The sequence below is a fragment of the Panthera leo genome, chromosome D1 (genome assembly GCF_018350215.1).
Source record: "Panthera leo isolate Ple1 chromosome D1, P.leo_Ple1_pat1.1, whole genome shotgun sequence".
Classification (NCBI taxonomy): domain Eukaryota; kingdom Metazoa; phylum Chordata; class Mammalia; order Carnivora; family Felidae; genus Panthera; species Panthera leo.
This window is the reverse complement of record NC_056688.1, coordinates 59,896,682-59,910,867: the sequence shown is the minus strand read 5'-3', so window position 1 is coordinate 59,910,867 and position 14,186 is coordinate 59,896,682. Positions and strand designations below refer to the sequence as shown.

The following is a 14,186-nucleotide window of genomic DNA, read 5'->3' as shown; positions in this document are numbered from 1 at the left end:
CAGAGAATGCCTGGTGGCAATTTGGCAAAGTGCCGGTGTGATGGCTGGGGTTCAAAGCAATGCTCAGTCTCCAGAACAAAACTGAAAAGCTTGAACAAGGAGCAACACCGGAAGGTAAGTACAAAAGCCATGTCCTCAGAAGTGAGCCAACCAGAAGAGGGCCACTCCTGGAACCTGCCATTGTTCCCAGTCCACCAGGTCTCAGCTCTGAGCCACAGCACAGGAAACCAGGACACCATAAGGAGAACACGGCTGCTACTGTGGCCCCTGCTTGGGCTGGACTCAACTCAGGAGAGAGTAGCAGTGGGCTCAGAGGAGCCCTAGACGTGGGGGGCGGGGAAGGAAGAAAAGAAGGAATGCCCTCCTGTGCACAGCAGTTTATCCTCAGGTTGAGGAGGGGGCAGTAGGGTCGATAGGACCCCAGCGCCTGGTAAGGATGAGGGGCTGATGGGAATCCAAAAGGACCCCGGTGGAGCCACCAAGTTGAGGCTGGGTCTAGATAACAGGAAAAGATACATGTAGCTGGAAACTGTGTGAAGCTGAGGCCCAGATTGACAAATGGTTATATTCATAGTTCCTGATTGAAAGCTGAGCAGCAGGACATGGGGACAGTGTGGGATCAAAGACAGATTAGCACATTCTATTTCCATCCAAGGGAGGGGAGTTACGAGGTCTGGGGTGGCAGCCCTATCCTTTACATGTTTAGGCCAGACTCTCATAGAGAAAACTGAGGGTCCCTTGGCAGCCATCCTCCAGCCTCCAGGCAGGCCTACCCTTCCAACCATACACAAGTCCTCACTCTCCTGTCCTTTGGGTCCCAGGAAGAGATATCTCTGCAGCACGGTGAGCTGCCTTTCTTTCTGGAACACACCTGCCTCCTCCACACCTCTTCCAGAGGCCGGGGTACTCTTTGTCTCCCCTGTTTGTTACAGACTTTTAATCTTGGCTTCCCAAGGTTTCCCAACTCCAACATCCCTTTTATATTCTTACCAAAAGTCAGAGGCACTCCTGTTCAAACAAGACTCTGGGAAATGCCCGCCCCCTATTACCTCCAACACTTCAAAGTTCTCAAGATGGACATGCGGATTGGGCACCTATATATTCTATTCAGTCCCTATCCCACCTTGTCCAGATTGATGTGGAACAAGACTCTATTATTTTTTCCAGCTTAATACTCTCATCCAAGTCATGAATAAAAATACTGAATGACCAGAGCCAAGGGTAGGATCTGATAGTCCTCCCCTTGTCTAAGGCAATACTGTTCCACCTACCAGTACCCTTTGGATCTCTTCAACCAACTTTAACTCCACTTAAATATATAAGCATCCATACACCCCTCTGTCCAGTCAAGTGCATAGTTAGAGCTCAGAGATACTGCCTGTCCCATCCCATGAGCCACCACCTTGTCAAGAAGAGAATGACTCTAATCTGGCTGACTCACTTTGTGGCCCCTAGTGATCATCACTTGTCTGTATACCGGGGCCCAGCACAGCGATGACCAGCTCACACAGGGATTCAGTAAATATTTGTGGAACTGAACCTTTACTGATAAGTTCCAAGTATGATATCTCTCTCTCCTTACCCCACATAGGAGAGGAAGGAAAAGAGAAGACACATAACACATCAGGCATTTATATCCACCATCTTGAATTCTCACAGCCACTCTAGAAGGCAGGTATTTGTGTTCTCACTCTATAGGCCAGGGAACTGAGTCTCCCCAGGAGAACTGACTTCCTGGAGTTCATCAAAAGTGACAGGGCTGGGATTCAGATCCAGACTTGCCTGACCACATGGTCTTTCTGCTGCACCCCACTTTCTCATTACAACTTTCCTACTTGTGCAGCAGGTGTTGTTTCTGCTTTGTTACATCCAAACATTGCTCACCATGGAGATGATCCCCTGATCTAGCCAGAGTGTGGCTATAAGAGTTCCAAAACCTGAATTTTTCTCCCAGACAATATCCTGAGAGCTGACTGTGGCTCACAGGCCATCCGGAGAGTGAATACCCAAAGGCCAAATGGCCAGGCCTTTAAGGTTAAATGTAAGGCCTCATGTAGAGAAACTATTGTGCCATCAAAAGCAGCATCCTGCACTGAGTACTAGGAAGTCTGGGTTCTATGCTTGCCTCTGCTCCATCTGGATCTCAACTTCCTCAACTCTAAAATGCATTGTCACAGAATTGCTAAAGAGATCAAGTGCATAGTTATGAATGAAAGTGTTTTGAGGTGTTCTGGAAATCTTCAGCTGGACATATCCACTAGGTAATTAAGAATGTGGATGTGGAGTTTAAATAAGAGGTAGTAGCTGGAGAAGAAGATGTGAGAATTATCAGGCCCTTTCAGTGGAACCCTGGGCAGAACCCTATAGTCCAAAGCAAATCTGTGATGTTAATTTTATGTATCAACTTGACTGGGCTAAGGGATGCCGAGAGAGCTTTCTTGCCTCAATAAGAGATTAGTACTTCAATCAGTAGACTGAGTAAAGGAGACCATCTTCACTAATGTGAGTACATGTCATTCAATCATCCTCAGGCCTCTGAGTGCCTGAATAGAACCAAAAGGTGGAGGAAGGATGCATGTGCTCTCTTAGCCTGAGCTGAGACATTTATCTTCTGCTCCCCTCTTACATCAGCACACCTGGTTGTCAGGTCTCCGGACTCAGGCTGGGACATATAGCATCAGCCCCCTGATTCTCTGGCCTTTGGACTCAGACTTACACCATCAGCTCTCCTAGTTGTTAGACCTTCAAACTCAGACTAAATCATACCACTGGTTTTTCTGGTTCTCTGGGTGTAGATGGCATATCACAGGACTTTTTGGCCTCCATAATCATGTAAGCCAATTCCTATAATAAATCTTCCCTTTATATCTATCTATCTATCTATCTATCTCTATCTATCCATCCATCCATCCATCCATCCATATTATGTTTCTCTGGAGAATCCTAATACAGAATCTATAAACCATTGTGACAGAAAAAGAGAAATGAAGAGTCTCATCTGTGCCTTACTAACGATGTACTTTTCCCCAGAATTCCATTCCCATTCTTTGCTTCCTGCCACCTTCCCAGCCCACAACAGTCTACATGGATATTTCCAATCCTTCTCCTCTGACTAGGATTCCTCAACCAACCCACTCTTTGGACAGGTAAACATGGATTATCTCCTGCCATCTCAGGGACTACCTTGCGTGTTTTTCAACTTTCATACTAGTCACCTTCTGATAGTCTGTGAGTTCCTCAGGGCCAGGGTACAAGCCTTATTTCTCTCTATAGCCCCATACTTAGCACAGAGCCTGACCAGAACAGGTACTCAGCAAAGGTGGAAAGGAAAGACAAAGGGAAGAAGAAAGGCAGTTTTCACATGGAAGGGGTTATGATAGAAAGTGCATGTGAAAGCACAAGAAGAGCATGGCTGGCCGTCCCACACAGCCCCTGCACAAGCTCAACTCTCAGAAGCTACCCCTATGCCCAGCGAGCACTGCTAGGGCAGACAGACCATGGAGCTTTCATGAGAGCAGGTGTGGCTTGCTAGGTGAACAGAGCTAACCCAGGGAAACTGGCTAGGACCTGGGGAGCCAGAATGTGGCAGAGTTCCCAGCCCGAGTGCTACAAATAGATTTTAGCAAAATGAGGTCAACTGTTAATACAATCAGGCCTGAGGCAAGGGAGGAGGGTATAAACAAATGAGATGCTGACATGTTAACAGAGTCAGGAATAATGGTGAGAATTTTTATAGTACAGTTAGCATTGAGAAAGTGAGCCTCCAATCATTACCACTTTCTGGAACCCCCTCTCCCAATCTATTCTTGCCACCTTCTCTACTGTCCACAATACCCTGTCCCTGGGAGACACACCTATTCACTGCTTACTGCCAGAATACATGCTTGGAATTTCTTTTGTCATTTACATAGCCTTCTGTGCTGAGGTGTGTGGTTAACCTATAATAACTATTCCTGGACCTTCTTGCCTTCTGGTTTTAGCCCAAGAAGTGCTTTAGCTGACTCACATATCCACAGAAGACATTCCATAGTGTTCTCCCCACAGCCAAGCTGGGCCAGAGTCTCCTCCCATCTCCCCTGTCCTAGAGCTCTGAGGACACCCAGCCTCCTTCTGCAAAACTTCTACCATACATTTCCTGACGCCTACTCATTGCTGGGCCATATGCTGAGTTACGACGACAGATGAACAAAGCTGTTTCTACCCTCATGAGTTCCCAGTTTGAAGGGTAACAGACAGGAAAACAGATTATTAAAAAAAAAAAAAAAAAAAAAAAAAGCAGGTACAAAGGGCTATAGGATCCCAGAAGAGAGTAAGGAGAAAGGGTTGAACATGCCCAGGAAGAGGCTGGAAAGGCATCCTGGAGAAAGCTTCAAAAGTGAGTTGAGGGAGCCAGCCCATTAAGAATCCAACTCTTGGGGCACCTGGGTGGCTCAAGTGTCCAACTTTGGCTCAGGTCATGATCTCACAGTTCATGGGTGTGAGCCCCACATCGGGTTCTGTGATGACAGCTCAGAGCTTGGAGCCTGCTTCAGATTCTGTGTCTCCCTCTCTGTCTGCCCCTCCCCCACTTGTACTCTATCTCTCTCTCAAAAATAAACATTTTTTTAATTTAATTGGCTTCATCTCATATTGGAATTCTTTATGTTTTATCTTGCTTCCTCTGTCAGAAGCAGAGGATGAGATAATATAGTAGAAAGAGCACTGAAATATAAGTTACTGGGTCTGAGTCATGGCTCTGTCATTTAAAAGTTGAATGACCTCTAAAAACTCACCTCATCTCCTGAGTCTCCATTTCTCTGACAAATTATCTGCAGATCAGGAAAAGCCCTCTCAGTGAATGATCTGCTGCCAGAGTGAGACATCAGCATAGGTCTCCAAGGCAAGCTGCCTTGGGACTTCGTGTGTCAGAACACAACTAACACCTCATTGTGGGATTGTTAGTAGAGCCCCGGATAGACCTGCAAGCCTAGAGCCAACTCTGCAGGTCGGAAAGACTGTAAAAGGCCATGTGCTCCTCTGCAGCCATGGTGGGAGGGCTGAGACGTCTTCTACTGTCAGAAAATGGGTCCTGAGTAGCTCCGTGCTGAGCCGGTTTGATCCTTCTTCCCCATTCCCAAGCTCTGAGGCTGCTCAGACAGATGGACCCTGATCAGTCAGCAGACCTTCCGGGCTATTGTACAACAAACTTTGAGTTGAGATTTCTCAAGTTTCAGACTGATGGCAGGATTTTCATTAAGGCTGGGCAAGGCAGCCAAGGTTTGCAGCTATACCTGGCCCAGGCTCTCCAGGGTGTTTACCACCTAAGAACCACAGCCTTAAGAACTCACCCTCAGTACAGAACCAGGTCAGCAGCACAGGTTAGCACTCTAAGTCCTGTATGGGTGTTGGACAGGGAACAGAGCTCAAGTAGGGATTTTAGCCCATGCTCAGATGGAAACACAGAGCTAGAGGGACACAGACCAAGGGATTCTTTGCAGGTACCCCCCAGACACAGCCCCACCCTTGCAGATGTCTCCTGGCAACGAGCTTCCTAGTATTTTCCTCAGATTCCATCTGGCAATTTTCAAAACTTTTCTTTAACGAGCCGTCAGTAGGAAAGTATAAAAACAGTATTTGCCATCAGGACAGCTGCTGGATTCCAAAACCTTAGCTCCCAGAAGTACACCCAAGCTCTATCAGAGTCCTAGAATCAGGGAGCCAGTAAGAGCCTTGACCAAGCCCATTTTACACATAAGGAACCCAAAATCTAGGCAGGAGAACTGAATTGCCAAAGGTCACTTGATAAGGCAAGGGCCAAGCACAGATTCCTAAACAGACAGCAGCGGAGAGGAGGAGAACTCCTATCTTTTATCCTTTTACCAGGACCCTTACCAATCAAAGGGTTTCCTCTCAAAAACTATGGAATGTTCACCTGAAAGGAATCAAAGATCCTTTAGCTCAATTTTTTCATAATACAAATCAGAAAACACATCCTGAGAAAAGTGACCTACACAAGGTCACACAGTGAGTGGAAATTTGAAAAAGGGACCAAGGTACTTTACTTTCCTAAATTTGATAAGAAGTTCTCTAAATGGAAGTCCAGGAGTTGCCAAAAATCAAGCCGCATATGTATTGTTGTTGTTGTTGTTGTTGTTGTTGTTGAGCTATAATTCACATACCCTAAAATTCACTCTTTTAAAATGTACAATTCAGTGGTTTTATCATATTTTCAAGGTTGTGCAACCATCAGCACAATTAATTTTAGAACATTATTATTATCCCAGAAAGATATCCTATACCCAATTAGGAGTCACTACACATTTTCCACTTCCCCAGCCTCTGCCAGCCACCAATCTGCATTCTGTCTCTATGGATGTATCTATTCTGGATATTTCATATAAATAGAATGATATAATGTGTAGCCTTTTATGTCTAGCTTCTTTCACTTAGCATGATTTCCAGGTTCATCCATGTTGTAGCATGTATTACAACTCCATTCCTTTTTGTGGCTGGATAATATTTCATTGTATTTATATACTACCACTTATCCATTTGTCCACTGATGGACATTTGGGTTGTGTGCACCTTTGGACTGTTGTGAACAGCACTGCTATGAATGTGAACATGTACTTCTTTCAGTACTTGTTTTCAATTCTTTGGATACATTCCTAGGCCTGTAATTGCTGGGTTATATGGTAATTCTATATTAGGGGTTGAGGGGGAGGGAGAGATAAATAGGTGGAACACAGAGGATCTTTAAGGCAGTGAAACTATCCTATACAATACATGTATACATGTCATTGTACATTTGTCCAAACCCGTAGACTGTGCAACACCAACAGTCAACTCTAATGTAATAATGATAATGATGTGCCAGTGCAGGGTCATCAGTCATTACAGATGTACCACTCTGGTGGAGGACACTAACCATGGGGGAGGCTATGCCATGTGTGGGGGCAGGGTGTATGGCAAATCTGTGCACTTTCACTCAATTTATTTATTTATTTTTTAATTTTTTTAATGTTTATTTATTTTTGAGAGACAGAGAGAGAGCACAAGCAGGGGAGGAACAGAGAGAGAGGGAGACACAGAATCCGAAGCAGGCTCCAGGCTCTGAGCTGTCAGCACAGGGCCCAACTCGAACTCACCATGAGATCATGACCTGAGCCAAAGTCAGACACTTAACCAACTGAGCCACCCATACACCCCAAGCTTCACTCAATTTTGATGCAAACCTAAAACTACTCTAAAAAATAAAGTTTATTAAAAATTTAAAAAACATGTACAGATGACGGATCAGCTCAGGCACTTGTCAAGCCGAATGCACAGATGGGAAAATGTTATACAGCCTCTGACTCTGCCTGCCAGCTGCTTCTCTGGACTGGTTCTTGGCCTTATAACATTCTGCCACTGGCATCCTGAACTGATGCCAACAGCTCCCAATGGGCAGAGAGTAGGTCCTAAGAGCATGCTTGGTCAAGGCTAATTTTCTCAGAAATCTTACCACTTTTGTTCCCCCTGAGTTCATGGGGAATAAGATAAAGGATGGCAGGGTTGGCCATTCCCACCTTGCAGAGATCTTCAGGAGCTGAACTGCCTATTTCTCTTGAGTAACCCCTGGCTGAAGAGACTACCCTTTCTTAGGCCCGAGTGTGTCTCTATGATTCCAGGGAAGCCCACTTAGTCTTCTTTGGTGGTCCAAGGACATAAGATGTTCAGCCATCAGTTCATACTCTCTGCATGTCCACAGTGAAAGCAGGGAACAGCTAATTGGCATTCAGACCCTATGTTATCCCTGAGCATACCTTTCATATCTTAGCCTTTGTATTCTTTCTCTGGTTGTTTCCTCTGCCTAGAATGCCCTCTCCTGCCACCTGCATGGAATAAAGCCCTACCCATCCTTACAGGCAGAGGTCACATGTCACCTCTCCTATCAGATGCCTTCTCTATCCCTCCTCTGGACCTCAGAAGCATGGTGTACCTCTCTGGAACTTTCATTTTATCCCTTTATGGAAGGATATGATTCATCCAGGTCTTCCTACAGGGTCCAGTACAACACTGGCACAAAGTAGGTCTTAATGTATCTAATGAACGGAACTTGACATCCGACTGGATTGAAATATAAGACTATTTCATGTCTCATATTTTCACTTCTCAGTGGGAAGAGTGGAGGTGCTGCCTTGCAGGTGTACCTAGGAGACCCAGGACCTCAGCCTAGCCCCCACAATGACCTCGGGTTCCATGGCAAATCAGCAGCCCTTCTTTCCACAGGACTCACAGAGAGGAGGCCCAAATAGCACTGTATCCAGGGCCTTCAGCTGCAGCTTCTGCCGATGGCTCCGGTCTGTCATCTTTAGTACAGTCCCTGTCATGGTGGTGTTGGTCACAGCAAGCCTGTCGAGGCAAAGAGGAAGGGTTCAGTTTCCTGCCATTAAAACCAGGAAGGATTACCCACCTCCTCCAGGAACACTTCCATGACTTCTAGCTCTTGGTGATTGCTCCCCTGTGTGCTCTAGAACACAGAGTCCATACCAGTGGATCTCAACAGGGAGTAAGGAGGGACACATAACATTTACCAAGAATATGTTCACCCTTCTCCCCATGTCCACCATCCCCTGAGAACCTTGCTCTTTGAGGACTACCCATCTGTGAGCATGCCCACACCCAACTATAAGTTTTCTGTTGTGTTTCTCCTTCCAGGGAGTATCAACTGTGCACCTATCCCCACACTCCCACCATCTGCAAATACATTCTCCTGTCCAACCCAGGTCAAAACACAAGCCACGTGACCCAGTGCTTTCTGAGGACCTCTAATCCTAACCCACTGCCATTAAGTACAAATCTGCTGATGACAAACAGTGCATTAGTCCTATTATCTTGTATTTGAGTCACTGTCATTTACTCCCAGTCAGATTATTGTAACTTTTTATGACCTTCAACATACTGTTAATGATAACTCTAATAAGAAAGGGCCTGCAAATGAGAAAATGACCCAGAAACAAACTGGACGGTGTTTTTCTTCTGCTAGAACACAGGGGGTGTGGAGGAGACGGTTATAAGATATGAAAGGTTATAAATCCAGTGGTCAGGGTCCCACACATGAGCCTTTACTACTGTCATATTCCATAAAGTTAGTGCTCTTTGCTGATGCATAGCTTTGTTTCCCCAGGTAGAAAAAAATGCTTCTGACATCAGTGTGTGATTTATATTCCTGCCTGGGCACACAGGGGCAGCTACCTCCCTCTCCAGCCATGGGAAGCAATCAACCCCTCTACAAGAGAAGCAGTGAGACACTGTGATGGGGGCTGAAGGGGTCAGAAGATCTAGCTTCTGGTCCCAGCTGAGTCAGCAACTCACTTGTCTGATCATAAACTACTCGGTCTCCCCTCTGGGGCCCCATTTTCCTTCTGTGTAAGCTTCTGTGAAATCAGATGCTTCCTCTAGGCCCAGGAGCTCTGGGGGTTCCTCCTCAGAGCACTTCCACCCAGTGCACTGGCCTTCATCTAACTGATCAATGTAAGTGTCATCTTTTCTGCAGTCTATTTGTCAGTGAAACCTATGAAGTGAGCAATGAGAGAAACGAGAAAGGAGCTAACATTTACTAAGCAGCTACTGCATCTCTCATCCTGTTCTGATGCTTCACATACAATGCCTCATTCAGTCCTCTGACTGGAAGGACACAGGTCCATCACTAGCTCCACTTCACTGCACCACTGACTTAACTCAGAGTTGAGCAACTCGCCCAAAGTCACGTACATAGCACGTAAGTGGCAAAGGCAGGAAATGAACTCAAATCTTCTGGATTCTTCCCATTACACCATGCTGCCTAGTGGTGGGCCTACAACCACTGCCACTCCATCCCACACTCCGTGTACCGAAGGCTCCAGGCTTCCTGCTGTCACTAAGGTGCCACAGCCTGGCTTCCTCCACCCCCTGCCTGACCTGGCTGGATCTGGTCTAGCTACAGGGAGGCACCAAGAGCCCATGACCTGAGAACTGACTTCTCATCCTATGTTTTCACTCTAATGGAACCATAGCTATTCCTCAAGATGGAATGGGCCAAGGCGATACTGCAATTTCCATGGGTAACGGTAAAGAAACCTAGATCCTGGAGTTTCATGGTCAATCATCTATTTAATTGTCTGTTTCATTAAACATGGAATTCCTCAAGGCAGATGGGGTCTGATACACTTCTTTGTCCTCGGGGCCTAGGAGAGAACCCGGCACGGGGTAGATAATTGGTAAAGTTTCATGAAAAGACCTGGGTTCAAATCCCAGCTCTGCCACTTACCAGCTTGGATAAATCATAAAATATTTGAAATTCAGTTTGTTCACCCAAAAGCCAGGGTAGTAATTCCTTCCTCCCAGAATTGTGAGAACCAACTGAAATAATAGGCAGGAAAGTATTCTAGAAGGGGCTGTACAAACAGTAAGATTATTACTCTCTCCAGGGTAGGGAGAAGCTGTGAAAAGGAGGCTGCAGGCAGGGGGCGGGGGCAGCAGCGCCCAGTAGCTCTGCGGCTGCAGGCTGCAAAGTGTGGGTGCACCAGCAGCTTCACCTCCCTCCTTCCCCTCTGCTGAAGCTCATAACCAGATGCACCTACATAATAGGATGACAGATTATACACAGTCAGCACTTACCAGACAGTAAGCCCTTGGAGGGCAAGGGCAGGCTGTTGTCATCTTTATCCCCAGCACCCAGCACAAGTGCTTGGCATGGAGCAGGTACCCAGTAAATATTTGTCGAATGAATAAGTAAATGGATTAATGGCTGCATGACACATGGTACTAGTCTGACATAACAAGAAGTCCATGCAGTACTCCATCCCCTCCCCACCCCCCGCAGGCCCTGGCCTACTGCACCTGTGAAGCAGGCAGAGTTAGGGTACCACAGCTGTTGGAAGAGTCATCCCGGAGAGGAGGCCGGGGCCAGTGGGAGTCAGCCCCACCTCACACCACGTCTTTAGAGTAGACACACTCTATATGGATAATTCAAGGGAGGCTAACAGAGCCCTGAGGCTCCTGGGCAGTAAAAGAGGCAGCTGCTGGGAGCACAGCAAAAGAAAAGAGAAATACCACAGGCTTTGAAGTCTACCCAGATCTAGGTTCAAATCAGTTTTGCCTCTAACTAGCCATGTGACCTTAGAAAAGTTACTTAGTCTCATTGTCTATATACAATAATACCTACCTTACAGGATTGATGTAAGAATTAAGTGACATACTGTATATGAAGTGGTGCATAGGAGTGCCTGCCATGTACTAAGCATTCAATAAACGACAGCTATTAGTACTACTCCCAGGATCGACAGAAATGTTAAATAAGAGAACGGATGCCAAGTGTCCATCACACTTCAGAGCAAGTGCACAATGGATGCAAGAAGAGGAGAGGTCTAGAGAGTGTGCCCTGAAAAAAGTGGAGCCTCATTAACTGGCCAGAGAAACCTGATGTTGGGCCGATCCCAGTCCATTCCCTACACCCCCAAGTGAGAGAATCCAGTCTCCTCCTGACCTCGGCATGGCATGGCCACTCAGCTGCAGCTTCCGGAAGGTTTCCTCATACTGAGGCAGCTCCACGTACGTGATCAGCCACTGCACCACCTCATCCACGGTCCAGTTGTACACTGTGGGAAGAGACAAGCAAAGCTTTGACTCCAGAATGCAAGAACCACTTGAACTTACCATCAGTCACATTGGCCTTCTCATTGACCACATGTTTATGTGTTTACCATCCCCCTCTCCTACAAATCCTCAGTATAAAAGGGGTACATACTGTACCTTTTGTTTGACCCACAGGGGATGGTCTTGCTCTTTCACTATACCGGTATTTGGGTGAAATAACCCTCAACTATAATATAATAATGATAATAATACTAACAAATGCCATCCTTTACATTGGCACTTACTATATGACAGGTACTCTTCTAGAGGCCTCATATACATTAATGCATTGTTCTTCGCAACAACCATGTGAAAGATAGGTCCTGTTTTATCCCTATTTTACAGATGGAGAAAATGAGGCACAGAAAGGTTATAACTTTCCGAAAGTTGCCCAGCTAGGAATTGGCAAAGCAAACACCTGCACTCAAGCAGTGTGGTTCCGTAACCCTTGCTCTAAGCCATTATGCACTCTTGTGCTCTTGCTGTCTCTCTCAGATAGACAGACAGACAGACAGGTAGACGAATGACATATAGGATATGTGTATCACATGGCACCCAGGAATACCAGCATACTGAACTTAAAAAGACTGGGAGCAACTGAGTTGCAGCAAAAATGATGCCATTTTATTGGATTTAAAGTTTGCTTTCATTTAATGTATAAACCTGTTTTTGTTTATATTTATATACAAATTTTATATAGCACCTTAAACCTCATTTTATGTTTGTACACATTTAGATAATAATTTGAGTAATCATTGTTATAATAAAAACAGTTTAAGTCAGCATTGTAGGTCCAAGATAAATTATTTCCCTTAAAAGGAATTTGTACATTCCTCAAGTTTGAAAACTACTTGCTGCGAGCAGTAAGAAGCCAAAAAATGTTCCGAAAGAGAATGAAACGGTGAGATTTATCACCCTCTTCTCTTAAGGTCCATGTCTTTCCCCAAAACTGCCTTTCATCAGAGTGCTGTCCAATTTTCCTTTAAAAGTCAGGAAACAGGGGCGCCTGGGTGGCTCAGTCGGTTAAGTGTCCGACTTCGGCTCAGGTCGTGATCTCGCAGTCAGTGAGTTCGAGCCCCGCGTCAGGCTCTGTGCTGACAGCTCAGAGCCTGGAGCCTGTTTCAGATTCTGTGTCTCCCTCTCTCTGAGCCTCCCCCGTTCATGCTCTGTCTCTCTCTGTCTCAAAAATAAATAAAGGTTAAAAAATTTTTTTTGAATAAATAAATAAAAATGAAAGTCAGGAAACATCAAAGACACGGACTACGTCCTGTTCATTTTTGCTCACCCCACTGTCTCTAAGGTAAAGCTTCTTAAACAGTAGCATCAATAAGAATTTACTCAAGGAATAACCACCCCAAACAAGGAATTCCAGAAATGGTCTGATTGTGGGCTTCCAAAGAGAAACAATCATCTCCTTAAACAAATACACAGCTCATGTGGATGGTTAACTTCTGAAATGCCTGTCAGAAAAATAGGCATTCCTCTGGTAAACACGCCTCAGATATTGGATTACTTCTGTCACTCTCAGATAAGCTGGAGAAGTTGGAAGGCTGGACCTGTCCCTCCACTCACCTACTTCCCCTTCAGTGGAGCCCAGCACGTGGTACAAAGCAGACACTGAGACATCCTGCATGAAACAAAATTGGAGGCAAAAACGCTCTGAACTCTTGATGTCCTCAAGAAGCTACTAGAGCTCAGGAGGGAAGTTTTGTAGCTGAGACTTTGGATATCCATTAAACTGTCTGCAGAGGCACAGGAGGTGAGAAAAGGAAGGTGCCTTGGGAGGAAATGAGGGGCACTCTAGTGCACTTAGACTGCATCCTAGGAGACAAGATCCCAGAGGATTAGGAAAAGGGTGCTTGGTCATTGCTTGGTTAAATTTCTAATTCCCAGACTAGAATATATTGGAAAGAGAAGAGAAATTAATTTCCAAGAGCTATGTTGAAATCCTAGGGTTTGGGAAAGGGGGGATGACAGAGCAGGGTTAGAAAAGCAGGATGTATTGGCCTTTTCCTCCTGAGAAGGAATATATGCCTTTGAATCCATTAGTAGACATTACAAATGTGCTCATTTACTATGGTCTAGAACGTCGGCTAATGAAGGTGTAGTAGAGGGACACTCAGATACGAGGCAGATGGACAAGTACCAGCCTGTGAAGTACAGAGAACAACACACTCCTGCCACTGCTGCCAAGGGAGCTCAGCCACGTCCAGCACAATGGGGCCTTTCTGCTTGGCATGTGGAGTGGAAAGAAGGCCACTTTTCTGTTGCTAGAAAGGCCTGAGGCTAGCTGTGCTACAAGAGCCTTTTGTCTCATGGGAGGATGCCTTGCTACAAGCCCAAACACAGACACTTGGCATGCAGGAACTCCCCTATCTGCACCTTACACTGCAGTGCAGTTGGGCAGGAGTCACTCTAGACCAGGGTTTCTCAGTCTCTGCACCACTGACATTTTGGACAGGATAATTCTTTGTTGGGGGGGGGGGTTGTCCTCTGCAGTGGAGGATATTAACCAATATCTCCGGCATCCACCCACGAGATGTAGCATG

At 45.8% G+C, this 14,186-nt stretch overlaps 1 protein-coding gene across 11 annotated transcripts in view; it reads right to left on the bottom strand.

Annotated features, from left to right (window-relative positions):
• The window catches only part of STIM1 (stromal interaction molecule 1), a 183,547-nt gene that overhangs the window by 23,240 nt on the left and 146,121 nt on the right, over nucleotides 1–14,186 (bottom strand). For all 11 annotated transcript variants that reach the window (XM_042905870.1, XM_042905872.1, XM_042905861.1 and 8 more), the window contains 2 exons: nucleotides 11,489–11,600; nucleotides 8,258–8,373 (listed from right to left, as the gene is read on the bottom strand). In XM_042905870.1, the coding sequence (XP_042761804.1) occupies nucleotides 8,258–8,373; nucleotides 11,489–11,600 (228 nt within the window). The remainder of the gene's footprint in view (nucleotides 1–8,257; nucleotides 8,374–11,488; nucleotides 11,601–14,186) is intronic.